We start from the raw sequence: 15,197 nt of genomic DNA, 5'->3' as shown, positions 1-15,197 counted from the left end.
GAAGTATCAGTTTTTGCAATTACATGCAAAAATTACAGCCAAACCTGAATATGGTGTGTGTGTGTGTATGTGTGTGTGTGTGTGTGTGGGTCATCGTGTGTGTGTGTGTATGTGTGTGTGTGTGTGTGTGGTTGTTTGTGTTCATCATGGATGTGCTGTGGTGTCACTCCATCATTTCTGTGTGTGTTCTGCATTGTAGCTGATGGGATACTCCGATCAGGATTTTTGAGGTTGATCACCAATAACTGAAAGCAGTATCTGCCGATACGATCACCAATACCCATCTTTTTAAAGCCTTCTTTTTATCATGTAGAATTATTTATAGTGATGATCCAATTATTTAGACATTTATTCAGGGCCTGAATTTCATTTTTGAAAATGAATTCCCCTCTTAGGTGACTCTTGTAAGAGGGGATTTTTTAATTTGAGGGGTGGAGGAGGGCATTTTTAAGACATTCTTCAAAAATATATATTTATCTCACTTAAATGTTTGATCATGCACTGCATTTTTGTTTTGACAATCGTGCAATTGTTGCACAATAGTTTACACAGCACAGGCTGTTTATTACAAACACAACTCTACTGCCTTTTCTTTGGCATTTAATTCTATTTTACAAGCAATCCTGCAGTTCAGAACGTTTTACTACCTCGACAAGTGCCATCTATTATTGCTTTATCTAAAAGTGCTCTTTTCCTTTAAACCTAGCCAAGTAATTGCCTACTGTATGTGTTGACTGTGAAACACAGTAGACTTTAATTATATGCATTTATGGTGTAATTACTACATTTTCGTGTCAATCCATGTTCATATTTACCACGAACAATGCGCTTGCAGCGCAGCAAAAACAGAACTTGAAAGGATCTCTGCACTGCTGCAGATGTACTGCTACTGGAACGCACTGCCGGGTGCAGTGTGAACGCTTCAATCCATTAACATGAGCGCGGAAAAAATACGTACCGCATACGCACTGCAAACTGAGTAATGTGAACCTGGCATTATGTGTATGCGTTGTGAGTGTGCATGAGCGCACGGTATTGCACGCATTTTATAAAATTTAGTGACGATTCGACACTGCCTCAGTTGTGCAAGTGATAAATCCTGTGTTAACTGTGCAGCGTGCAGCTCAATTGTAGTGCAGATGTGATTTGAAGCCAAAATGTGATTTGAAGCGGCCTTTTTAGAGACAGGCGATCAAACATCCCAAAGCAATTACCGGCTGATAGTGATCGTTAGCCGATCCTTCGGAGCACCCCTTCAAGTTATGTAAGAGAGAGAAAATTATGTCATGCCACTTTTTATTTCTTATGAGTGATTTTGTTGGTTTGGGGGGCATTGGGTGGGTGTTGTTGTGTATTTTTCCTCTATCATGGGTGTGCTGTGGTGTCACCCCTTCAGTTTTTGTTTTCTGCATTGTAACTGTCATTTTTGACAAATTATGTAACAGAAATCAGTATTTATATAGTCTCCCATTGATGTCAATGGGTGATTTTTAGGGGGTGGGGGTGTTTGTGGTGGTGGTGGAGAGCGTTCCACATTGTGGATGAGTGGAAGGGTTGCCACTTCATTTTTGTGTATTTTGTGTTCTGCATTGTGGCGAATTTAGTGATTTTATTAGACAAATAATAAAGAAAAAGTATTAATTTTATAATTTCCCCATTCATTTCAATGTGGGGTCTCAAGAGACAACCAAACATCCTGAGTGTGACTTTTTTTTTTACACTAACATAAAACATATCAATCGAATTATTTTTTTTTAGTTGTAAAGCTAGCAAGTGTTCACAACTGTACAAAGTCTCATGCCATTTCGACAAAGGAAACATATATATATTAAGGGATGCATTATATCATAAACTCTTCCCACACTGACCAAATATAAATGTTTCTCTCCAGTGTGAATTTTTATGTGGGCTTTAAGATGTCCATATAGAGCTAAACTCATCCTCTCCAGTGTGAATGTTCATGTGCTTGTCAAGGATTTCTTTTCGGCTGAAACTTTTTCCACATTTTTGGCAGGTGAAAGGCTTCTCTCCAGTGTGAATTCTCATGTGGACTTCAAGGTGTCCTTTTTGAGTGAAACTCTTTCCACACTGAGCACATGTGTAAGGCTTCTCTCCAGTGTGAACCCTCACATGGGCTTTAAAGTTTCCATGTCGATCAAAACTCTTTCCACACTGAGTGCATTTGTAAGGCTTCTCTCCAGTGTGAACTCTCATGTGGACTTTAAGGTTCCAATGTTGATCAAAACTCTTTTCACACTGAGGGCATGTGTAAGGCTTTTCTCCAGTGTGAATTCTCATGTGGACCTTAAGGTTTCCATGCTGTTCGAAACTCTCTCCACACTGAGGGCATGTGTAAGGCTTCTCTCCAGTGTGAATTCTCATGTGCCTGGTAAGACTTCCTTTTACAGTGAAACTTATTCCACACTGTTGGCAGGTGAAAGGGCTCTCACCAGTGTGAACTCTCATGTGATAATTAAGGTTTCCTTTTCGGCTGAAACTTTTTCCACACTGTTGACAGGCGAAAGGGCTCTCTCCAGTGTGAACTCTCATGTGGACTTTAAGATTCCCATGTTGATCAAAACTCTTTCCACACTGAGGGCATGTGTAAGGCTTCTCTCCAATGTGAATTCTCATGTGCCTGTTAAGGCTTCCTTTTTGAGTGAATATGTTTCCACACTGTTGGCAGGTAAAAGGGCTCTCTTGAGTGTGAAATCTTGTGTGGACTTTAAGTTTCCCATCTTGTTTTCCACATTGAGGGTATGTGTAAGACTTCTCTCCAGTGTGAAGTTTTAGGTGGACCTGAAGGTTTTCATGTTGACTGAAACTCTTCCCACACTGAAAGCAGGCAAAATAACTTCTTGTTCCTATCTTTTGAGCTATCTTTCGTGAGGAAGTATTTTCAGTCTGTGAGCAACTAAAAGATTCATCTCCAGTTATGAAATCATGATGTTTCTCATATTGATCTTTCTCTTCCATATCAGTCAGCATGTCACTCTCCTCATTCAATGACATCAGTTCTAGAGTGTAAAAGAAACAAAAAAGTTAACCCTAGTTTAATGGCACCAAGCAAAAGGCATCAAAACTAACACACAGCTAGAACCTGTACTCAATAAGCCATGGGTTTTCAACCCTGCTCCTGGAGTTACCCCAGCATTGCACATTTTGCATGTTTCCTTAATCAAACACACCTGACTGAGGTCATCAGCTATTTAGTAGAGACACAAAGACCTGAAATGTGTGTGTTAGAAAAGGTATACCTTGAGGGAAAAAAAAGTAAAAAAATCTCTGGGGTGTCTCAAGAGTTAATGAACAGTCCTCTTTGCTTCTACATTTACACAATTTTTCTGCAAGTAATCTCTGGCTCAAGACTTAGGCCACGTCCACACGAAGCAAGCTTTCCCCTATCCGATCCATCTCCGAAAAACAATACATAAACACTACTCCTACCAATAATACAATCAAAATAATAATCAGTATAAATCAAACAAGAAAATAACCACCCCCTAAACTCATATCAAAACAACAAGCACTTAATGTTAGATAATAAAAAGACATCATTCAGTGTTTGTTCATGTTTTTGTTGCTGTTACACGGCATTGTTTGACTAGGGGCGAAACGTGGGCTGATGACATCTCGTTTCTACACTGCTATCCACGCAGATAGACAGCGTAAGCCACTCTCCGAAAATAGCGGTTTCACCTTCCAAAAATGCATCCGTGTGGACAAAATGCTAGTCCAGCCAGCACGACAAAAACATAGCAGAATGCCAAAAACACAACAACACAAATAAAACCCAAACAACAAAACACCAAACACTGGCAGATGGTCAAGAACATAGCAGCATGCCTGATCTTCAATCAGCCAAAGACAACCCACATCACACTCCTCCTGATATCACCCTACTTGTTCCCAGTTGCGGTCAGAATCATATTTAACATGTCAACACTGGCTTTCAGGATTCCCACTGCAACAGCACCTCCTACCTCAATTCACTTCTTCAAGTGTATACTACCTCCTACCAGCTATGGTCACTAAGTAAATGACACCTTGTTCTTCCTTCATAACAAAGCATAAAGTCACTCTCCAAAAACATCATCCTTCCTGCTTCTCTCTGTTGGAATGAGCTACTAACCTCCCCCCAAACTACTGAGATGATCACAACTTTCACGAAGCAGATGTAGACTGACCTCTTCCACAAGCACTTAACCATTCCACACCCATAAACAAAATGCATTCTCTCACACACTAACATGAAACATTATAAGTCACTTTGGATGAAACTGTCTCCTAAATGCATGATTGTAAATACTAACTAATGATGTAAGATTAAGCCACTGCTACACAGTTACTGGAAAGATTAAATGTGTGTGAATCATCTGGGTCTGCGAGACTTTCAGCAGAGTTAGACAGTAGAGACTTTTAATCAAACTCTAAGTACTTAAACTCTAAATATTTACAAAAAAAAAAATAATAATAAAATACTGATGCTACAGCCTGGCCACAGAGAAATATCATGTACATCTCATCAAACACAAGAATGGAGTGCCACAGGGCTCAGTGTTAGGTCCTCTGCTTTCCCCCTTGTTTACGCTTCTCCCCATTAAGGACATCATGAAATATTTGCAGACACAACCCGTGATTGGTAATTTAGTGTCTAATCTTTAATAAAGGTTAAAAAAAAAATTAAGTCTGAAACCAGGCTTTCAAGAAAGAAAGAAAGAAAAGAAGAAGAAGAAGAAGAAAGCTGCAGGAAAAACACCAGCCAGCTGTGAGTATGTATATATTATATGTATGTATTATATATTATATAAATTATTTTTTAAACCAGCGATTAAACAGTATTTGCAATATTTTTATTAAAACAGGGGTGTCCAATCCTTCTCCTGGAGGGCTACAGTCCAGCCCCAAAAGCAACTATGGTCACTAGTTCCACTTCCATCTTTACCATTGGAGTTCATTGCCACTGTTTAAATGAAGTTTAACGGTTCCTTTTGAATGCATTGGTGTAAAAAATAAATAAATAAATAAATAAATAAAGATGGATCAGATTGGTAACGTTATTTATCACAATATATCATTAATATAATCACAATATATCATTAATGGGGTGTAAAGAGTTGTACATTTTTCTTATTTTGCCTAAATATCATATATATATTTTTCATTTAGCACTGTCCTTCAGAAGCTACAGCAGATACTTACATATTTCCGAGAAGACAGAATAAGTAAAATTTACCTTGATTTTCAAATTCAAAAAGCTTAATCAGGTGCTCTTAATCTAGAGCTGTCAGCAAAACATTTAAACCCCACTGTGCCTCCACTGACTACCATCACAGCTGTCTTTCCTATCCACTCCTCTGGAGTGTGGGCCCAGCCCTTCTCGGAAGCTGTTAGAGACATCGTTTCACCAAAGTCATCATCCCCGCAGCTCTGAACGACATAACCTCCAAAGCACCAGAGGTAGGTCGAAGACTCTCTTCAACAAAGCGCAGGGGGTGAAGTGCGCCGTGCGTGATCGCTCCCATGCAGCGGCCTCACCAGCGGCTCAGAGAAATCACCAAGTGCTATATTCCTCCAGGTCCTAAGTACCCTCACTGAGAACTCCTCGCAGTGCGGGCAGTCGGACCCGGCGAGTGCTGCCTCCGCATGGGCGAAACCCAGGCACAGGATGCAGTACTCGTGGGTGTCCAGAGCCCCGAAAGGTCCCAAACACAGCATGCAATAGCTTGACATGCTGGAACGCCAAGAGGAATATCTGCCTTCTTGCATCTTCTCCACAGCTGTCTTGAAGTAGGATGCTTGAAAGAGAAAGAGTTCATGCCGCCAAGGCAGCTCATTATATAGTGGAGAGGCTCCGCCCCTTCTTCGCCATCTTGGCTGGTACTGGCCAGTATGAAGTGCAACTTCACTGGCATTGTGCAATAAGATTTCAGGTAGGTTAAAAAAGGAAGGGAGTAGAACAGTCTTTGAAAGGGAACAAAAAGAAATCTGTACAAACACTAAGGACAGCCAGGTGGTCCTTAGCCAGCATGAATGCCACTCGAGAGAGTGGATGGAACTATCACTAGGTGTGTTTACATGGAGCATCATATTATGATTACAATCAGTTTAAAAGTTCAATCTCAATGAAAATAATCTATGTAACTCAATCGGAATAAAAAAGTGCTAAAACCTAAATTTCACTTGGTTTGAGAGGAGTGTGATAAACCTTTTCTAATCCATTCAGTGGGACATACAGTACAGACCAAAAGTTTGGAAACATTAATATTTTTAATGTTTTTGAAAGAAGTTTCTTCTGCTCATCAAGCCTGCATTTATTTGATCAAAAATACAGAAAAAACTGTAATATCGTGATATATTATTACAATTTAAAATAATTGTTTTTAAATTTATTATACTTTAAATTATCATTTATTCCTGTGATGCAAAGCTGAATTTTCAGCATCATTACTCCAGCCTTCAGTGTCACATGTAACATCCAGTCTATCACATGATCATTTAGAAATCATTCTAATATTCTGATTTATTATGAGTGTTGGAAACAGTTCTGCTGTCTAATATATTTGATGAATAAAAGGTTAAAAAGAACTGCATTTATTCAAAAAAAAAAAAAAAATTCTAATAATATATATTCTAATAATATATTTTCTTTACTATCACTTTTTTATCAATTTAACACATCCTTGCTGAATAAAAAGTATTAATTTTATTAAAAAAAGAAAGAAAAAAAATTACTGACTTTAAAATTATTGACCAGTAGTGTATATTGTTATTACAAAATATTTATATTTTAAAAACATAGCTTCTTTTTTTTTTACTTTTTACTTTTTATTCATCAAAGTATCCTAAAAAAGTATCACATGTTCTGAAAAAATATTAAGCAGCAGAACTTTGATAATGAATCATCATATTAGAATGATTTCTAAAGGATCATGTGATAATGATCCTAAAAATTCAGCTTTGCATCACAGAAATAAATATGATAATTTAAAGTATAATAAATTTAAAAACAATTCTTTTAAATTGTAATATATCAAAACTGTTTTTTCTGTATTTTTGATCAAATAAATGCAGGCTTGATGAGCAGAAGAGACTTCTTTCAAAAACATTCAAAATAGTAATGTTTCCAAACTTTTGGTCTGTACTGTATAAACACTAGATCAGATTGAAACCAAAACTGGAAAGTTTTGCACGTGCAATGATGTAGAAATGCTGTAATGACATATGGTGCAGTAAAATATTTAAGTGCAAGAAGACTTACATATAAGTCAATTCTGTACTCACTCACTGTGTGAGAAGTTTTGTGTGCGCCTGACAACAGCTTTATATTTTAATATTTAAACTTAATATTAATATTAATTAATATAACTTCATTTATACAGTGAAGAGCATGCAGTGTTACACATTTGTTATACAGTGTAATATATTTGTTTGTGATAGAAGTATTCCCTAGCATTGAGCCCTGTATAGTTTGTCAGACTGCACTTGGGGAAGCAGTCAATCTTTTTCTGCAGCAGCATAATTTAGGCTACTAGATATAATGAAACAAGAACACTAGAATTACTGCATCTGTTAATGACTAGTAAAGAAATATGTAATATTCTACAAGTCAAAAAATGTATTATTTATTAATTTATGTTGTTGATTAATAACTATTTGATAGCAAAAATAACTTCCGAAGGTTGCCATGTTGTCTTATTTATTGTATTTTATTTTTAATCTTGTGCCTCTTATATAATGTTGGCCCAGTGAATGTTACATAGATCCATTCCATGTTCAGTGAAAACAAATTGATGATTTCAAAACAGTAATATATTTTATTGAATAAAATTCAAATAAGTGAGCAAGTGACAAATGTTTGTATCAGAGTTGGTGAATGTTTATTAAAATCAATATTGTATCAGCCACAAAAAAAAAAAAAAAAAAAAAAAACTACTATTAGTTTACTACTAGTTACTATCTGTGGATCCCTAGTCTGAAATAAAAGCTTTTTCATTGAACCACTTTTATGACATTCTTCAAAAATAATTATTTCTGAAAAGGGAAACATCTTTAAAAGGATCACAGTTTATCTTAGAGAATGAGACTAACCTGTTAGTTGCTCAGGATCTTCTTGTTTGACTCTGAATGTTTCTTCAATCTTCATGTCTTCACTCTCCTCTTTAATTAACTCCATCTTTATAACCGGATGTCACGTGTATCTCAGTTGCTTCACCAGGATATTTTTTTTTTTTTTTTCTGTTTGGACACTGCCACTTTACTTAATAGAAAAAAATAAATAAAAATCCAAACTAAATCTCTAGGTGTGTCTCAAAGGGGTCAGTCAGAGTGTTAATGGCTCACACAAACTCCTACTACAATACTAAAAGAGTATTAATTATGCAGACACTTAATATTTAGTTATTTATTTCTATATTACATTTAACAGATTCCACTTTCATGAAGAGATTTGATTTTGTTGTCTGTGAAAGTTCTCGTTTCTGACCAGCGTGTGTCGTCAGCGCGCACGGATTCCAGCGCTTTGAATCAAAAGCTCCGTTTCTCACAGCACTACCTGCCACTGGCTCACTTTATAATAACTCGCTTATAATAAACGGATTCATGATTTAGTGAGCTATATGAGACGCACCTTTCCTGTTACTTACAAGCAGATGAGCTCACACAAAATAACGTTCAAGAATGCCAAATACAGCTTTACAGTATCAATAATAAATAATTAATTATAGATCGTTTGTTAAAACTATAAAATAGAATGAACGATTTGCATCGATTTAAAGATTTTAAACAGTTAAAAACCACAAACCTTTCTTCAGCTGAATCAAAACAAACCTAGCATCGCGGCGCGTCCTAATGACGTCATATAACCAAACCAAAATAAGAGTCCTATTTAAACTTGTGAAATAATAAATAAATAAATAAATAAATTAAAAAAAAAAACAAAACAAAAAAAAACTCAGTCAGATGCATAGCAAAATTAAATTCTAAAGACATTTTACAAGCCATTTTTTTTTTCCTTTATGTTATTTAATATTTTTCCTTTTGGATACATAGACAAACATATCTTTATGAGTGCCACATACACTATAAAAATTGCACATTCAATGGATAACAGGATGGATATCACAAGGTGACAACAGGAAAACAAATGAAATTGTTAGTGCAGTGATAAGTAATCTACTACTACTACTACTAATAATAGCTCTTTTTTTATGTCTTCATGGTATCAAACTCTCAACTGGCTTGAATATGATGCTGCATTCTGATGGACACCGGATGCAACTGATCTGAGAACATATATAGTTATTCGCTTCATATACATGTTAAATGAAACAACGGAATGTCTTCCCACAATAGCTACAGCAGACACCAGCAACACTAACACACTGGCAAAGAAAATTGAGTAACTGGCAAAAGCTGGACTGAACACATCAAAAACCAGCTGCACCTGGTGGTTGTGAGCACTCTGTCAGCAGAGAAAGCATTTACTGATTTTTAGATGTCTGTTGTATCATGTACAGATTATTTTGGATCTTTTTAAAGAAGTGTTTGAGGAAATGCAGATTGGAGGATTTTTAGGACATTATTCACTAATTTATAGGGGAACGTCCACTTGCCAACCCTTATGACAATGGCATGGATGTTGGCTTCCATGAGGACTTGCCTGTGGCAGAGGAGATGGCCAACAGAACTATCCCTGATTATAAATCAGGGTGCTGAAGAGAATATAGAGAACATCTTTGATGAAGCTTCTTTGGCAACCTCAAGTGATACCACTTCATCTGCATGATCACATGGGCCACAGAACAGAAAAAGTATGTATCAATTTTTTTTAATAACAGGATTTGAAATGTACGTTTTCATTTAGAACATATATTTGTCTGAAGCTACTTACAAATGAGAATTTTTATAAGAAGTTTGCAATTAGAGCCAACACTGTTAATAAAACATATTGCCAAGGTACAAACTAGAGTCCAAGTGAAATGGGGAAAAGTTTACTAATAACTAATATACTAATATATATTCTGGCTTCTTAATTCATGTTTAATATCGATAGGAGATTATCATAATTTATTTTCAGTGAAAGTGTATCAATATTTCATATATATTGTTTGCATTAAGGAAAGTTTTGCTCTATTATAATCCACAATGCCTTTGTAGGACCTACATTGAGAATGACTTCCAGATATGAAAAAGCAATACATGTGTGGGCATCTGAGCAGCAGTCATTTTTGGAAAAGGTGCAGGAGGCTCGAAATGTTTGGATGGAACAACAACTGCAAAGAAAAAAAAAAAAAAAACGCAACTTGAAGAGAGGCTCCTCATGAAAGTAGTAGAGGAACATTTAAGATCAAATGAACAGGTTATGGGACAACTGCTATCAGGTCTTAGTGGCATCTTACATCAAACCTGTAGCACAGCACCAAACATGCAGACACATCCCATACCCAAACACAACAACCATACTCTGTGAGCGGTGCCCACTGTTCACAAAACACTCCATCTAACACTGACACTACTAGCATGTAATCCTTTATGAATCTGTTAAAATCTAGGTTCAGTGATTCCTTAGATAAGGAAACAGACATTCATTTTGTAAAATGTTTTTCACAACAGTGTTGTTGTTGTTTTTTTGGTTTTTTTTTTTTTCAAAATATTTTGCTTAACCTGCAATTTTGTGTACATTTCGTCCACTTGAAATTATAGGTTCTATCTGACATTTTTGTCAAAATTGAGTTATTCACGTTTTTATTCTATGTCAACGTATTTACATTATGTGATATTTTTTTTAATGTTGTGTACATTATGGGACTTTTTGTTTGAAAAACAATAAGGTTCTATCTACACAGTCGAATGGAACTCAAAAACTTTGAAGCTCAATATCTCAAAACTACTCAGAATGCAGATAGAACCTTTTAATTCCAAGGGGACGATTAGACGTTTATGGAGTCCAAGTCCCAGGGCCCACCATGGTCCCGAGCATGAACTGCCCCAGGGACAGTGTCTGGTGGGTAGTTTGACTGGGGCAGTACACCTGTCAAACAGTAATGCAGGTGTCCTAAGGCGAACTCAGGGAAGACAGAAACCTCCCGCGGAGCAGAAGGACAAAAGCTCACTTGATCTTGATCTTGATCATCTCTATGCCTTCTCCCTCTGTTTTTCACAGCCCCAAAAATAAGACATCTATATTATTATTTCCCATAGCAACTCAGAATTTGAGTAAATGCAGTAGTCTGTATAGATTAATTTACCTTGGGCAAGTTCTAATTCCTGAAACACTTGCATCGTGAGCGCTGCCACGCATTTTGCTGCTGATGTGCCAGAAAACAGAGATGTATAGGACATTTATCAACAATGACTGCAATCATTAAAGGGGTAGCTCACTCCAAAATAAAAAAAATTATGTTCATTCAGTTGTTCATCAGTTTGCTAGAACTCAACGTTGTTCCAAACCCGTGAGAAATTTGCTCATCTTCAGGACACAACTGAAGATATTTTTATTCAAATCTGAGAGAAGATCGATCATCAAACATAAACAGAAGTTGGCACATCAATGTTAATTTGTGAATAAAAGCCTAAATTAAATCTGTTTAAAATATAAAGTAATAAACACGAAATTGATTTCTAAGATCTGTTTCTCAGATCGTAGAAAAATGAATGTGAATTAAAGAAACATGAAAACAAAATGCCCCCTTCAGTTAATAATCAGATAGGCTGTGGCATTTAAACAATGCTTAACTAGTACTAAGGGGCCCAAGGTGTTGCAAGAAAATATCACCGATACCATTAAAAAACCAGCTAAGGACCATCTTAAACCAGCTCAACCCAGCAGCCATGCTTCAAAACATACCTAACCAGCATATGCTGTTTTTTGTTGTTGTTGTTTTGTTTTGTTTTCAGCAGGGTCATCAGACCAGGCAACCGTTTTCCAATCTTCTATTGTCCAGTTTTGGAGTGATGAAAATGCAGCTTCAGTTTCCTGTTCTTAGCTGACAGAAGTGACACCAGGAGAGGTCTTCTGCTACTGTAGCCCATCTACTTCAAGTTTCAACATGTCGTGCAGAGATGCTGTTCTTCAAACTGTATCAGTGGTGACGAGTGGTTATTTGAGTTGCCTTTCTATCAGCTTGAACCATTACCCTTTGAACTCTTAACATCAACGAGGCATTTTGACCCACAGAACTGCTGCTCAAGGATATACTACAAAAATTAATAAAATGTATTTTTAAATCTTAAGCTATAGTTTATAATAATTATTGTAATTTCAAAACGGAACTGTTACAGAACTTTTCTTATTCTTGATTTCTGTGCATTTGCTGCAGTGCTTTTGTGGTGATGCAGGACCTGCAAGGCATTTGTGAAAAAAAGGGAAAACCTGACACAAAAATACAAAGATAGATCATTTTGTTACTTCTAATACAGATCTCAAATGGCATTGTGCTGTTAAAATCACTGCTTCTGTATTATGTTTGTGTATTTTTGTAGGATCTGAAATGGTATGAGCACTGAGGATGGAGAAGTCCACAGCATCATCTTAGAAGTGGTCTAGTGCCATGGATGAGACGCTCCATCACTCTACCTGCCATTGTTGCGTCATCTGGAATGGATGTTGCTGTGGTCTTTTCATTTTCAGTGAGCCCTGAGCCAACCAAAAGACAGAGAAAGACCAAAAGACATCAAGGATGTGATTTTGGTCAAGTTTGTTCTGCTGTTTTCTGTTCATATTATATCAGTCAAAGCCTGATTTTCAGAAGCTTCAAAAGCATCATCAAATAATGCCATGACGTGTCTGAAAGTCAGGCTCCATTGATTGATATTCAGAAAGCAGCCAGACAATCATGGCCAAATTCACCATTTGTTGTTTAACGAGTTCCACTTCCCGCTTGCGCAGATCAATCGTTGAATGACAACTGTGAGAGCTATATAGAGCAGGTGGCTCCTTATGTTTTCGAATCACTCTCGTGGTACTTTGATGTCATACAATTGTCCAGCGCATACAGCCAAAACCTGGTTATTTTAGGCAATTTAGAAATCCTGGCCAAAATGTGTCACCGGGAAGTGGCATGTCTGTTCACCTTACTTTAAGCCACCCTAACAGAAATTGTATTATGCATTTATTTTATAGTACTACTTTGAAGAAATAAACTTTATTAAATAAGCAGCTTTATTGAACGTATGTGCCTGAGACACAACTGCAAAAAACAAAAACAAAACAAAACAACTATTTGGTGCAAAAAGATATGAAGTGAAAAGTTGGTGAAAATTTCAAGTTATTTTATTACTGCTGAACTTTAGCAACTGTATTAAAGTTCTTCATCAGTGAGTTATTTTTCTCCTTGTGTTTTATTTTATTAATATTAAAGGAATAGTTCACCCAAAAATGAAAATTGTGTCAGCATTTACTCACTCTCAAGTTGCTTTAAACCTGAATGAATTTCTTTCTTCTGTTGAACATAAGTTATTTTGAAGAATGTGCTTTAAGAGCTGCATGCGTCTGTTTTTCTCTTAAATGTTTACTTTTACTTTAGACATAATTAACATTGTTTATATGTAAACCATGTGTGTTTTTGACAGTATTCACGCAATCAGACGATAACTAAGATAACTAAGTAATCAAGTGCTGTTGGACTGGCTTTAAAGCACATGGAAATAATGTACTCTTGTGATTGTGAATAAGTGCAGTGTCTCGTGAGTGTAACTTTACTGAAACAACATTTGATGTGACTGTCTCATGAGTTGCAGTTGGAGCTGGAGCGGGGATACATAATACAGTGCATTGCTTGAGGTAGATGTTGTATTTTGTTAGTAAATGTTTCATTATATTACTAGTGTTGCCTCCTTTGTTCACTTTTACACTACTGCATATATTGCATCTGACACTGGTGTCGCCTAGTTTTGTAATGTAAGCCCACACTTTCGAACGTTTCACTCTTGCCGCGATGACTGATTGCATGCAAAAACACACCGCACATGTGCATGGATATCACACATACGTCAAGCAAATGTTGACAACATCGTTCAGTGAAGAAAAATGACAAGCAGCAGCTTCTAATTCGTCATTAACATTGAAGTATATGGAGTTAAAACAAATCAAGTATTGACAACAGTATAGTTTGTCCTGAAGCTTATCAGTAATCCGGTATTGAACCAATTATGTACTGGTACAAAAAAAAATAATACCGGTTCTCGGTCCTCTCATCAGCAGAAAGAATAAAAAAAGCTAGGCTTACATTTGCTGAGGAGCATGTTGTGTGAAGAGAGGAGAACTGATCCAAATGCTTAAGTGATGAAAGCAAGTTTAATTTGTTTTTGGGTCCAACTGGAAACATTGAGTTCAACATCAAACTGGGGAAAGACTGAAGCCCATGTGTGTAAAGAAGTCAGTGAAAGATAGAGGAGGAAGTGTTATGGTTTGGGCAATGTTCTCTGCAGCAGGAGTTGGGCCTCTTATACAGCTGCATGGCAAAGTGAATGCAAATATTTATCAGAACCTCCTTCAGCAACATACAGTTCCTTCCCTGCATTCATCGCCCAATCTGTTTGAAATGTTCAGGCAGGACAATGCCCTTGTCACACAGCAAAACAGGTAAAGCAGTTCCTTCAAGCTGAAAACATTGAAATAATGAAATTGCCGGACCAGAGTCCTGATTTTAATCTGATTGAAAATTTCTGGAAAATCCTTGGTGACAAAATTATGGGAAGAAACCCACTACAGTCTCCAAACTGTGGAAGAGACTGGAAGAAGAGTGGACGAAGATCACGCGAGAGAAACTAGTGATGTATTACAGTCGCAGATGTCATTCAAAGCAAGGGCCTCTACACTTCCTGCTAATTTCTGACAGCTGTAACTCTCCAAATTTTAACTGTAATTTTCTTTCATGCTACAACGTTCAGTGTTGGGGAGTAGCTAGCTACAAGTAGCGACAAGTAACTACTGATGTCACATGGACTATTTTACTGATGTCCTTACTACGTTTCTGGACCTTGATCTTGGTAGTACCCTTGCTGTCTATAGGAAGGTCAAAGAGCTCACAGAATGCATCAAAAATATCTTAATTTGTGTTCCGAAGATGAATGAAGGCCTTATGGTTTGGAACAACCTGAGGGTGAGTAATTAATGACAGAATTTTCATTTTTGGGTGAACTATCCCTTTAAAAATAGTATACTAGTATACTAATAAAAGTATACTAATAAAATA

At 36.7% G+C, this 15,197-nt stretch overlaps 1 protein-coding gene across 1 annotated transcript; it reads right to left on the bottom strand.

The window, feature by feature from the left end:
• Positions 1-509: 509 nt before the first annotated feature.
• On the bottom strand, positions 510-8,850 carry LOC122139377 (zinc finger protein 239-like). The gene is made up of 3 exons (XM_042736264.1): positions 8,804-8,850; positions 8,092-8,260; positions 510-3,017 (listed from the first exon to the last, which is right to left on the bottom strand). Exons 2-3 carry the CDS (start codon positions 8,174-8,176, stop codon positions 1,912-1,914), a joined length of 1,191 nt encoding a protein of 396 aa, XP_042592198.1. The 5' UTR covers positions 8,177-8,260; positions 8,804-8,850; the 3' UTR covers positions 510-1,911.
• Between the last annotated feature and the right edge of the window lie 6,347 nt (positions 8,851-15,197).

The sequence above is a fragment of the Cyprinus carpio genome, chromosome B13 (genome assembly GCF_018340385.1).
Source record: "Cyprinus carpio isolate SPL01 chromosome B13, ASM1834038v1, whole genome shotgun sequence".
Taxonomy (NCBI): Eukaryota; Metazoa; Chordata; class Actinopteri; order Cypriniformes; family Cyprinidae; genus Cyprinus; species Cyprinus carpio.
This window is presented reverse-complemented; position numbering and strand designations above follow the sequence as displayed.